The 13,762-nt window shown below is 31.6% G+C and overlaps 1 protein-coding gene across 3 annotated transcripts in view; it reads left to right on the top strand.

Annotated features, from left to right (window-relative positions):
- LOC135131567 (pericentrin) overlaps positions 1-13,762 on the top strand; it is a 39,637-nt gene that overhangs the window by 2,523 nt on the left and 23,352 nt on the right. For 2 of the 3 annotated variants that reach the window (XM_064059379.1, XM_064059377.1), the window contains exons 7-8: positions 7,698-7,814; positions 7,885-8,806. In XM_064059379.1, the coding sequence (XP_063915449.1) occupies positions 7,698-7,814; positions 7,885-8,806 (1,039 nt within the window). The remainder of the gene's footprint in view (positions 1-7,697; positions 7,815-7,884; positions 8,807-13,762) is intronic. The other variant, XM_064059378.1, reaches the window with a different exon arrangement.

Raw genomic sequence — 13,762 nt, 5'->3', positions numbered from 1 at the left:
TTTGAACATTAAAAATTTACCCAAAACTGTTTTTCCTAAACAGTCACACACTCAGAATTTAGAATATTCCGAAAACAGTTTGTGTTTTTGTCAACGATATATGCTTTCAGAATGTACAATTTTTTTAGGCTTATACAGTGTTACTTAAAACTTCTGGAACGATAAGATATTTTTCTTATTTTCAAATTGGGCTAAAAATGTACCAAGTAAATAATTGATTCATTATGCACTTGCAGTCTAGCCGGAAATGACCCTAATTTAACGTTCTTCAATGGAACACTTTCTATATTTTTATTTCAGCGTGCAGAGGAAAACTTGGTACATTGGGAATTATTAATGTCAAGATATTTTGCAAAATAATTAATGTTAATGTAAATGTCACTGTGTTCAAATATATCTTAATTTTGTGTTCGTTATTATGGTTACAATTTTTTTATTAAATTTTTATTGCTAAATAGCTTGATATTGCTATTTCACAATATACCGTTTTCTCCTGCATTTGTATAGAGGGAGTTTTGATTTTTTTTCTTGATTTGTTTTTTGTGACAGTATATGAATTTACAAAATTCCGGCAATAATAAGTAAACGTAATAGAGTGAAAGTGAAAAAACTTTAACATTTTGTTTTAGCAAAAATTAGGTTATACACCAACTTAGAATGAATTTGATGCAATGTTTTAGAGTGAAAATACTTTGAGAAGAACACACCAATAAAATGTCGTAGTAAACGTAAAAGTAAACTTACTTGCGATTCATGATATAAACTATAATATACAGGGTGATTAAAAGACTGCTAACTATACACGTTGGTAGGGGTTTTTATTGAGGAAAGAAAAAATTGTTTAAAAAATCCTTGAGCCCTAATATACAAGACAGTCCTTCAAAGGTCAAAATTTTTTCTTAGACATTTGACCATATTTTAATACATTTATTAGTCTCGGCTACATGAAGTCGTTCGTGCTTTCATTATTCAAAATAATTTTGGAGGTATTGTAGTTCTCCACATTTTTCTTCATTTTATTGTATGTATTACAGATAACTTAAAAATTGTTCAGAATTCAGATTTTTCACTTTTTTAATACATTTTAGGGATGTACCGACTAGTGGCCGACCGGTCGGATAAGCCGACTATTCGGCCATTTTTCATCGTCGGCTACAGTCGGCGACTAGTCGGCTAAACAGCCGATCGGTCGGCTTTTTTTATTGCAATTAAAATAGTATATAAAACAATTAAACCAGGTTTACAGAACCTCAATTGAATATTTAATTGCGATTTAATTTTTAACCCCGCCTTAAAGTACCATGTGACCGACTCTACGCCAATCAGACGTCGCTAATGGCCTTGTTAAATGCGCGATCAACTTAATCGCAGTTAAAATATTGTATAAACTGGCCCTAAATTGTGTTATTCTTTATTTTTGTACTGACTTACTAAAAAAAATTAAATGTTAAAATTATCGAAACAAATTTAATACATTTTTTGGAAAACAAAGGAACTTTAGTTATTCCTGTTATTAAAATTGTATGAACAACAGTTCCCACAAAATCCGGTGTTCAACCTGAGCGCATTCATAATAATTGTATAAATGTAAATACTTCCGATCTTTCGTCTACCTGCCCTACGCTCCTACATACTTTCTCTTTTCCCTTCTAGAATTTTCTAAACTCCTTCTTTACCTACTTCCACCTCTTCGAAACCGAGCTTACCTGTGTACCATTTTAAACACCCTTCCTTCTTCTCCCTGGCACTCTCGAACAGTAAAGAACGAAATAAAATCTGAAAACCGTACCGTCGCTTTTAAATCACCAACAATACCCACAAAATAAAACAAATTTTTAAGGTAGTCATAGAAATAGAAAAAAAAAACATACTGTCTGTCGCATTTATAAACCGGTTTTAGCAAAGCCGAACAGTCGGCCGACTAGTCGGCTTTTACTGGCCGAACAATCGGCTAGTCGGTTAGTCGGCCAGACCTACAGTCGGTACATCTCTAATACATTTATTTAAATCGAAATTTTGTTTTGTTGTAAGGAATTTATTAATGTTATTTCAAGAACTTAGACTTGTGACAGGTACCGTTGATTTAGTGCGCGCGCAATTTTTGAATCACCCTGTGTACAGGTTGTCACAAAAATATAAAATTTGTAGTTTCAAAGTTTTCAGTTTTTTAGAACGTAAAAGAGTTTTATTAGTATAGTAATAATAGACAGTTTACAAATTTAATAATTCGGTATAATTTTTTTTTTGAGTAAGTAATTTATGGAACTACAAGTAGAAAAAAAAATGATAAAAGGTTATTTACAGAAATTCCATCCCTTCTTAAATAAAATCGAACAAAGCCAGTTTTTTCCAAAAATGATGGAATTGTATTTTGTAAAATTTTATTAATGTAATGATAACCTCTACAAGTAAAAAAACATAAATAATACTAGTCATAGTGTAAAAAGAAAGTGTAAGGATGGGATCAAACTCACAGAGATTGACTACAAGAAACACGTAAAAATATTGCACACAAATTATTTGTGATGAAAGTTAAGGCTGATTCATAAACTACGAGTACAGGAGTGTATTATTTTATAGAATTTAGATAACCTATACTACACAAAGTGATGAGAGGGCGTTATCAAATTGTTGGTGGGGACGATTAGACAAATTTTGGATAGCGCTTTACCATCTACACGATATTCTTAAATCACATAAATTGGATAATAATCGGTTTAGTACGTAGTTTCGGATATTATCATTTGTTTAAAAAAAATCAAAACAGAGAGATGAAAACGGGAAACCTACCTGTTACAATACTTCCTTTGCTTGCGTTCGTAAAAATCGTTTTAATATTTAAAAATGTGACATCACAAATTAATGAACAGCAACATGTAGAACAAAAAGGAATATTTATAAATTTACTGTGCGAAAATTTTTGTAAAGTAATATTAGGTTGTAATTTTATTGAATAGATGTACAAAGTGCCCCAACGGTTTACTAAATTTTAATTTTTTTAAATGAAGCGCCTTATATATTTTCATAGATTTATATTAAAAAAAGGGAAAAAGCGATGTCAACACAAGTGTTTTTTTTTTTTAGAACAGTTTTTGAGATATTTGCAACTTCACCATTTTTTACCAGGTCGAATACTTATAAGAAAAGCCTACAGTTTACAAATTTAATAACTCTGTATTATTATTAGAATTAGAAGAAAAAGTGAGAGAAATTTGTACTTTGTAGTTTTTCATTTTGCTTTTGTAATATATATTTTTTCTGAAACAATAACAAATTAACACAAATGGGTTAAAACAGAGTTTTTAATTTTTTATACTTTTGTCAAAATAAGGTTACTAAATAATTTTATAAAAAATTCGAGACCACTGTTTTTAAAGACCATAATTTTTACTTCCCGATCGTAAGTTAAGGAACTATTTTAATAGGGTCTATATGGCGCGTGTTTGCTTTAATGTTTTCTCGACGCTTCATGACCCATAGGGTATAATAAAGTAGGTCTCACGTTTCCATTTGTTTGTCGTCTGTATCGAATTTTATTGAATAGACAATCTCCGGGACTACTGGACTGATGGCGGCAAAATTTAGTTAGTAGTTATTTTAGAAATATTATGTAGATAGTAAAATGATAACCAGAATTTGTCTGATCATCCCTATCAACAATTTGATCATATCAAATCAAAGTTTTGCATGGTAAATGCTGTTTAAATTAAAAAAAATAATGTACCTCTGTACTCGTGGTCTACTAATCCGCTTCATTGTTTATTCTGGATATCTAGATTGTCGCAAAAAAAAATCAAAATTGTATAACAACATTTCATAATCATATGAGAACGCTCAGCAACCGCTCATTAGCTTAGTTGACTTGTATTATGTATGATTTTTATTTCCCGAAGGAAGTATTGTAATCGAGTCCGTCGGCCGACTCTCTGCTTTCACGTTTTCTAGACCTTTCATGACCCCTAGAGTACGAAGAAATAGGTCTCCCGTTTCCGTCTGTCTGCCGTCTCGGATTTTTATTAGACAGATAATCTTCGAAAGTACTGGGTCGATTGTTGTCAAATTTTGTACTTATATTAGGAATATCATGTAGATGGTAATTGCTAACCAAAATTTGTCTAATCATCCGCACAAATAATGTGATGACGTCACTTCAAAATTGTACGTAGTAAATGGATTTTAAATTGTATAAAATAACATACTCCTACGCGTTTAGTTTATGACTCCGAATTGAGTATTTACCAGGAAAAAAAAAACAAAATTATGAAACATTTTGCAATTTAATTTGGAATTTGCAAAACCGAATGCTTTGAAATCTTGCAAATGGTTTACAATTATGATAAGCATGATAAATGTTTAACCAAAATATATTTACTTATCCCCTTCAAAAAACTGATGACGTCAGCTCAAAAGTTTGCCGAATAAATTCTATCTAAAATGTACAAAATATGATGAGTCTGTTCTTGTTTTAGATTAAATAATTCATAAAACCCACTACTAGAAGAAAAAGTGAGCTAAATATGAACTTTTTAATTTTTCATTTTGCTTTTGTAATACATATTATGTATTTTGAAACAATAACAAATTCACATAAATGGGTTAAAAAATCTTCAATATTTTATACCTTTGTCAAAATAAGGTTAGTAAATAACTTTATGAAAAATTGCAGGCTACCGTTTTTAATTACGATGATCGTAAGTTAAGGAAGTAATGTAATAATCCGGCGCATGGTTACTTTAATGTTTTCTCGACGTTTCATGACCCCTAGGGTGTGGTAAAGTATGTCTCCCGTTCCCATTTGTCTGTCGTCTGTATCAATTTTTATTGGATAGATAATCTCCGGAGCTACTGCATTAATTGTTGTAAAATTTTATAGTTATTTTGGAAATATGTAGATAGTAAAATGCTAATCAGAATTTGTCTGATCATCAACAATTTCATTATGGCACCTCAAAATTTTACATGACGCAAATGCTGTTTAAATTTTATAAAAATTATATCTCTGTACTCGTGATTTATTAATCCGCTTGATTGTTGATCCTATATATCCAGGTTTTCGCAAAAAGAAACAAAATTGTATAACAACATTTTATAATAATATAAGAACGTTTAGCAACCGCTCAATAGCTCAGTTGATTCGTATTACCTATGATTTTTTTCCTAAAAATTGGGATTTATTTGATTGTATTTCAGAGGCACAGAAAGTTCAATGACAAAATCCATTTTTTTTTTACATAAAAATGTAAATATAGTCGGTGTTTAAACACAAATGTGCAAATCAATCGATGAGTCATACTCGTTTTCCAGGATCCTTTATGGAGGAGAGAAAAATAGTTTATTATTATTATTATTTTTTTTTTGTACAAATGTAGAAGATATGGGTCTCCAAAGTTTAATTTTTCTTTTCGAAATTTCGCCATATTTTAATTTACTATTTTGTGTTGGGTACCTGAAATCGATCGAACTTTCATTATTCAATATAATTTTGGAGGTATCTTGACTTTATCCATTGTATTCTTGATTTCATAATAATACAAACATATTTTTTGATGTATCTATCTAAATCGATATTTTGTTTTTGTAAGTAAACGTCAAATTGACTTAAGACTTGTGAACTTAATAATGTACCGTTTAATTGGTGCGCCATTTTTTGAACACCCCTATATATATTGAAAACTACTGATTGAAAAACTTTTGTAACTGATATACCGAGAGATCGAAAAAGAAATTAGTCAAAGTTGGCTATGCACGAAAAACCGTTTGTCTTAGTTTAAAATATTTTTTTTAAACGTCACATTGACAGCTTTAATTTCTTTTGGTAACATTGCAAATTACTTTTGTCAAAAGAAACAAATCTTTTTTAATGAGAAATGTAAATTTATAAAAATATATACGTGTTATGAAAAAAAAAAAAATACACCTAGGGTGCGTAATTTTCAAACAAAACACAAACTGTGTGTTTGACAATAGTTTTAAATCTTCAGTCACCACACCTCTGGGACACTGTATGTCTTAAGTAATTATGATAATCTACTTTAGAAATCCTTACTTCTAAAACACTGTTTCAACTATTCAGAAAGGTAACCTTTTACTTCCCCAGCGTAAGCGAAGGATGTATTGTAATCAACACCTTGATCACGTCATTCCAATGAATGGTATTCTAAAATGATTTGAATGTTACACAAAAATATACTCATATACTTTTAGTGTACGAATCCACTTTCAGTTTTTTCGCTAAACGTTCAAATTTTCGGGAAAACATTTGCAAGGTATAATAACGTTTTATTCCCGACACGGTTTAGTCGTTTCCGCGGCACAGTGGGTGTATCGCAGAGAGCGGCGACCTGTGGTTCTGCGATTGTTGTTCAATACTGAATTTGGCCCTTTCCTTTTTTTTTTCTTGCATTAGTATAACGCTGTGACTACTTTTCTTTTATGCTGTGACTTGAATTATCCATGTTGATGAAATCACAAAGTCACCCCATTTTCTCGAAAATGTGAAGAATACGCACATCTTTATATAATAATGATAAAATAAGAATTATAATATTCAGAACATTTTGTTCGATTGTGGTTTAATAATAATTAATAATTTTAGTCCTGTTTTGAGAAGACAAACTCATTCAAATCAAACTAACTTCTACTATAAACATAAATAAACACTTGAGCTTTTGATTGCTATTACCTACTGCCGAAGGACAAGGGGTGTTATTTATGCCTCTGGTTTTTATTTTACAGCGATTATCACAGAACGAAAATCGTAAAATCAAATCTTATAATTTTTTTAAAGAGCTGGATTTGTCGGATTATACTGATAGCTTGAATACTTTGAAATCTTGTAGACGTTTTAAAGTCGTTGTAAGTATGGTAAATTGTTAATCAATATATCTCTTTATTCTCTCCCCCCGCAAATTTTGCCGAATAAATTCTACCCAATATGTGTAAAATCTGATGAGTTTTTACTTGTGATTTATCATTGAATTCATATTTTTCAGATTTGCTTAAACAGGTGGGTCAAAAAAATTAACAAATGAGACAATTTATTTTATTGATTAAATCAGGAACGGTTCACTTCATTTTCCCAGAAAATTAGGGAATACAATACAGTTATTTTTAGTATAACACTACACCAATCCAAGTTGATATACGTGTCCTAGCAAAAATGTTGATGATGTCATCACAAAATTGTGCAAAGAAAAACTTAACTCGAAAATGCTGGATATGTTTCATTGTACTTCAGGAGGGAGGGAAGTTCTGTAGAAACAATTTTCGACTAATTTTTTTTTATTTATACAAGAATTACCTAATTGATCTTAGTTGTAGAGTGTGTGGACAATTTGATTTGCATGTTCGAATTTTATGAAATGTCAAGTTCACAAAGTTAAATCACGTTCATTCTTTAGAATACTCGTAATGTGCACTTTTCTCCTAATCATGTAATTTACCTTAACAGCAATTTATGTAACATTCATTTTAGTGAGTCAGTTCTAAATATTCAAGTAAAATATAACCAGTGCATACAAGAGTTCTTCAGTTAAATTTTTATTCACAAATTAATATCAGCAGTTGTTAAAACCCTCCGTTATCTGTTTTCTTTAATCCTATAATATTTGTGAAAACATTTGAAACATTCTGTAAACATCCATGTGTGTCGTTGTCTTTGTGTACTAATCTGTCTTTAACTACCTGCATGACTAAAGGCGAACTCTGGTGAGTTCGAAATTGACGAAGTGGTGCAAAGCTATGAGCGACGTTTACAAGAACAAGTCACTCTAGCTAAAATCGACATCATCGCTGCACTCGAAAGTCAGATCCAGGTAACTGTCGGTGTTGGTGTTATATGTTTTAACCAATCAAATCGCTTTCTTCTGACAACCGTCATTGCAGCGTCTAGTCGCCAGCGACAGCATCGATGACGATTGGCCAGAAGAACTCCTCCAGCTAAAGGCGCGTTTCGCCGAAAAGTACCAACAGGAGATCCTTCGACTCGGCGAAGCGCATTTGGAAGAAATCGCGCGCTTGAAAGAAGAACACGTGAAGACTCTAAACGGGGCTTTAGAGCGAGCGCGCAGGCGCAGTCTCCGAGACGCCGATAGTTTGAGCAAGGGCGAAATCGAGCTTCTCAAAGAGCGCGATGCCTTGAAAAAACAAACACTCTCTTTACGGAATTTGTTAGGGGAACTTCTTAAGTATTTCACTCAGTGCGAAGACGAACTCAACAACACGCTAGTGGAGGAGTTAGTCACTAAAAACTTTACTCAAATTGAGAACGAACTAGAAATCACTTCACCTAGAGATAGTCTGAGTAATATCAAGCGAGTACATATCACGCCGAATTTTAACGATCTGATCACTTTGATCGATAACTCCGCCGACAATGATTTAGAATCGATTGACTTGAAGAGCGAACTAGGCTCGTGTTTGCAGAAACTGAAATCTGACGCTAACGCGATTTTAGCTCTTAGCACGGCTTTTAATAAGGAGACTGAGAAAATCGACGTTCCGAAAACAAAAAGTGGTTCACTGGAGAAAGAAATGACTTCGTTGACAAGAAAGTTGATAAATGAGACGCAGATAAAAAATGAGTTGGCGGAACAGTTGAGTGAGGCGAAGAGTATTGTTCAGTCTTTGGAAACTGATCGGGGGGCGCTGGAAAATCAACTTGAGTTGTTGTTGGAGAGTCAGAAGGTGCTTGAGAATGATTTGTTACATGCCAGAGAAAAAATCGCCGAGTTGATAGAGAATGGTCACAAGGAGATCGTGTCAGAAGGGTATGGAGAAAATGGAGAGAGAGCTGTGAGAGGTTTAGGTTAGTGAATTACTGTTAAGATTTATTTAGGAGGGGGTCCTTTGATTTGGTTCAGTTTTTTGCTATTAATAGTTTGTCTTGACTAAAAAACGTAAACTTTTTTGCTTTATCTCCTATCATCTGCCATTTGGGTTACGTGGTGGTGTACGAGTACAATAAAAAATATTTTAGAGCAGGCGGTGAAAATTCAATTGTTTACGGCGTTTTTAGAGTGTAGAGTCGCGTCAAAAACGATTATTGAAAATGACATTTAATAAAATAATGTTAGGTTAGAAAATATTTTCTGATTTTAGTCTGTATTACATCCACAAATTTTCTGGTAGCCGATATTTCGTGGTCATAAGGAATACCTTCCTCGAGCCTTTGAAAAAATTTGCTCCAAAATTAATTTATTTTTATAAAAACAAGTGACAAGTGTTTTGTGTTGACAAGTTACTTTTGAAATAAAAAGCAAATGGAAGTAATGAAAATCATAATGGTGATTAGAATAATCACTTCATTACAACAGTTCCCTCGGGAAAAGTTTGGTGCATTGTGATTAAAGCACAAAGACACTCTTTACCATAAAAAACCGGACAAAGTGGGGGAATTGTTCTCGATACTTTTCCAAACATAATCTGATTGAATATTGACAAGTTCCATCTGCTTTTATATCGTTTCGACAGTAAGACATTACAATATTCTGTATTGTTCAGAAAAATCTGCTCATAAAAATGTCGTAAACAGCAAAACACACAAAAGAACTGATTTTTATCACGCAAACAAAACAAAAGATAAAATAACAATAAACCACGAAAAATTGATACGTAAGTCTAAGAAATGCCCTTAAGTCAAACGTCAATTATCTGTCAACTCGATTGCACTTAAGATAGTAATGATGAAACTATCCATGCTCAAAAGTATATTCGGGTGCCTACTTAGTCTCCGAAAATAATTACACTGTTATAAATAAGCGACAAATAATAATAATTCCAAGGGCTGCTCCAAATATATTTTTATTGGACGGTCGTTATATTGTTTGCAAGTTAGACATATCTTGCTAACATTTTGATTTCCTCTGGTTTTTAGAAGTTACTGTTTCAAAACTAGTTGATTCTTTTACCTCGGCGTTTTATAACCCGTAGAATACGAAATTGTTGATCCCCCGTTTTTGTCTGTCTGTTTGTAGGCATTTTATTAAACAGATAACCTTAGAAACTACTTAAGATTTTCATGTGTATGGCAAAACGTTTACCAAAAAATTGATGACGTCATTCAGAATTTTATTTAATAAATCGCCTATCCATATTTTTAACCGCATGTATGGAGGTTCTGGTAAAGAAAATATAATAACGTAATGGGTTTCTTTCGAATTTTGATTGAAGTTACTAATAAAACGTTCACGACGTCGTTTCACAAAATTATTAACCAAATATATATCAAAGAATATGCCCTAAAATGCAATTTTGCTTTGGTCTTGATCGTATTTTTATTTGTTTTTGAATTGTTATACAGAGTGTTGAAAACAATAATGAAAGAATCATTTATTTTGATTGATTAAAAATATTAAAATGATTTATTTAATTTTCCCGAAGGAACACAATAGTATTGCAGTATACGGTTTCGTTTCAAAAGTAATATGTTGGTCATATGTTTATTTTAATAATATAGAATTTTGAAATTTAGAAAGATTAATTAATACACAGAAACCTATAAAATGAATGTACGAATAGCATATATCACTTTAAATTTTTCCGAAAATTATTATGGCGTTTTGTTTTTTAAGTGCGTCAAATAAAAATGATATGAAGATGATAATGATGTTAAAAAAATTCTATCTAATTCTTAATACGTAACTCGTTTGGCTTAACGCTTTAAAATTTTTAAGTTGTCATATCTTAGCTTACTTATTTTAATTATTTGAACTGACAAAAGTCTGAAATTTGGAATCGTAAATTAAACACAGAAATAGTGTAAAAGCAGTATAGTTTTCACGTTATATCGCATTTGGTTATTCCGTCTATCTGTTTGTTTTTGTAGTCTGTGTCGATTTTTTAGTAAATTGTCCTCAAATTGTATGTCATCTAAAAATTTTACAATAGTAAATTTTCTTTAATTTATTTGGACTTGTTGTTTATGAATCCGTGTTGGATTTTTAGTACTTGTGAGTGTTTCAAATAGTTCTTTTTTTTTCCCTCTTTTCGGTGATATATTTCAAAATGGCGTTAAGTCACTGATAAAAAATGTAACACTCAAAGAATATAATTATCCTCTTACGTATGTAATTAAAAAGTTGATGTCATTTTGCGAACAAATCATCACAGTTGTAATCTTAATATATATAAATCTCGTGTCACAATGTTTGTCCTCAATGGACTCCTAAACCACTTAACCGATTATAATAAAATTCGCACTGTTATTATTTGACAGTCACAATTATCTGTTAACTCCAAATGATTCTAACAGATGTCGATACCTTTCGACTGGGTTGAGTAAGTAATCAATAGATGGCGCTGCTATGGTAAATCTACGAACGTGTCATATAAGCTACATTTTAACAGCATAATTACCACGTGTTGTTGACGCTATAAAATTAATTAAATTTATTTTGTAGTGAACGAAATATTGTGTTCAACGTACTTCCCCTTCAAATCTCAATCCAGTGAATTTGTATACCAACATCAACATTTTCGTCTTTGTTCGTAAATAATTTCATTGTACTAAAGGGTTATAGTAGTAGAAAGTCAAATAAGGAGATCACCATATTTTTTTACAAATACCATCTGTGTGAAAAAGCATAGTGGACTCCGTGACTGATGTTCTCTTATTGTTCCTCTTAGATTGTTTACTATAATGTAATATAACAAAAACTTTAGCCACAGCAACGCGTGGCCGGGTCAGCTAGTGTATTATATAGTTATTTTGTACATCTTTTTATATCATTTAATCATTTCAAATTTCGGTATTTTAAAAATCTGAGATATTAGAGAACTAGACGAAATAAGGCAGAGATACTAACTGATACACCATTGAAAAAAATAAAAGTATAATTAACACGCTTAAACATGTATGTATTAAAAAAAAAAAAGATATTATTTCCAAAAAGGTTAAACGCTAACAGAATTTTGTGCATTGTCTTGTGATAATTGACCGTTCTAAATTTTGAACTGCCATCTTTTTAAATAACTGGATGTTAAAGTGGAAAAAGTAAACTGAGACACCCGGTGTTGGCTTAAAAAGTTTGCAAAATCAAAATTTTTCCTTAAAGGAGCCACATATTGGTCTTCTTTAATTTTTTCAGACATTAATCAGCGTTGATTCAGTCTAGTTACTTGATTGTCTTTTTTTTCGGGAACGCAAGTGTCAGAGAACTATCAAATATACGCAGATTCATTGTCATTTGTCGCAACTATCGTTTAGTTCATGTAAAAATCAGGGCAGTTTCATTATTTGTTCTAAATTTATTAATTAATTTTCGTTATAACCTCACTTTTTCGACATGTATTGATGTAAATGCAGACATACGTTTTAGTGACAAAACACGATCAACAAGTAAATAGAGGTTTTGTTCAAGTTTTTTTATCGCTCGTTGCCTTTAATGATCAAATACACTTCCAGTTTTATCACTGTTGATTTGCCATATACTTTTAATATACTATTTTTAATTTGTTTCGCTTAGTAGTGAAAAATATGTTCTTCATGGTTGTTTAAAAAATACGTTGTAAGTTTTTGGTGTTTTCTTTATTTTTCAATAATTAATGAGGAAGCTCCACGAAGTAATAAAATTTAACATTTTATACTAAAATAGTTCGTGTAATTGTTTGAAGAACATATACATATTGAAAAATTAAATGCAGGGACAACAATACAACAGTTCGTATAACTTCTATAATTCTCGCAAAAATTGAGATTAATGTTACATTGTAGGTATGTCAAAGTTAATATATTCTAACCTACCATTTTTACTTGTAGGTTTTACTACAAATAAAATAAAATTCACGGTATCAGTTTTTTTAATTTTTCTAAAGAAGAAGTTGTATTGCTGCGAGCACGAAATCTCGGACACTGATGTCATTTCATAACTTGTGAAAACAATCCTTACGTACCATAACCTTACTTTTAAAAACCTTGCCCGAGATTCTGTGCTCTCAACAGTACCATATGATCGAATAAAAAGACGTCTAGCAAGCTTGAAATTTATGTTGGTAACACTAACGCGTTCGTGGTTCGGACAAATAACTGTCAAATAAAAGTATCAAATAGCTGTAGTACCAACATCATTCTTGTGAAAATAAATTTCATGGCTTACCAGACGACTGTTATTTTCTATCATAAAGTACTTTAAGAGTGAGGGAAGGTCAGTCTAAATAACTAGATATATATTTTTTTTTGTACTGGAGTTTGAGAAGTTTTGAGTAATACAGCGCCTACATAGATACTTGAAGTTTCCGTTGCAATTGGTGGTCCCATTGACGTTGCTTTTAGAGCTGAAAATTGTCATTTATAAACTCCGTTGTAAAGTTGCCGTTGATAATAGTAACTTTGTTGTTCAAGTTTTGCCGTATTTAAAGGGGTTGTAGAAAAAAAATGGAAGCTTTAAGTTGATTATTACAAAAATTTACCATTTTAGACATGTTTTAAGTTTCTTATTGTCGAAATAAGTCTACACATATTAAGGAAAAAAAGGGCACAATGTAACCACGCCCACGCGCCCTGTCTCAATTGTGATGATTTTTTTTATTCGTCGTTAGCCAAGGGGGCGGAGCTTAACTGCAAAATTCTAGGAGAAATTAAAAAATAGTGGTGAATTTTTCATTCGTTGTCAGATCGAGGGGCGGGGTTTAATTGCAAGATCCATTTTAAACATATTTTAAGGTTCTTGTTCTGAAAAAACGACTACGTATGTTAAGAGAAAAGCAAAATATAAGCCCCGCCCACCCGCCCCATCTCAATTGTGATGATTTTTTTTTATCGTCG

Source organism: Zophobas morio, unplaced genomic scaffold, assembly GCF_036711695.1.
Source record: "Zophobas morio isolate AGI-343-1 ecotype UQ-CSIRO unplaced genomic scaffold, CSIRO_AGI_Zmor_V1 ptg000021l, whole genome shotgun sequence".
Taxonomy (NCBI): Eukaryota; Metazoa; Arthropoda; class Insecta; order Coleoptera; family Tenebrionidae; genus Zophobas; species Zophobas morio.
This window is presented reverse-complemented; position numbering and strand designations above follow the sequence as displayed.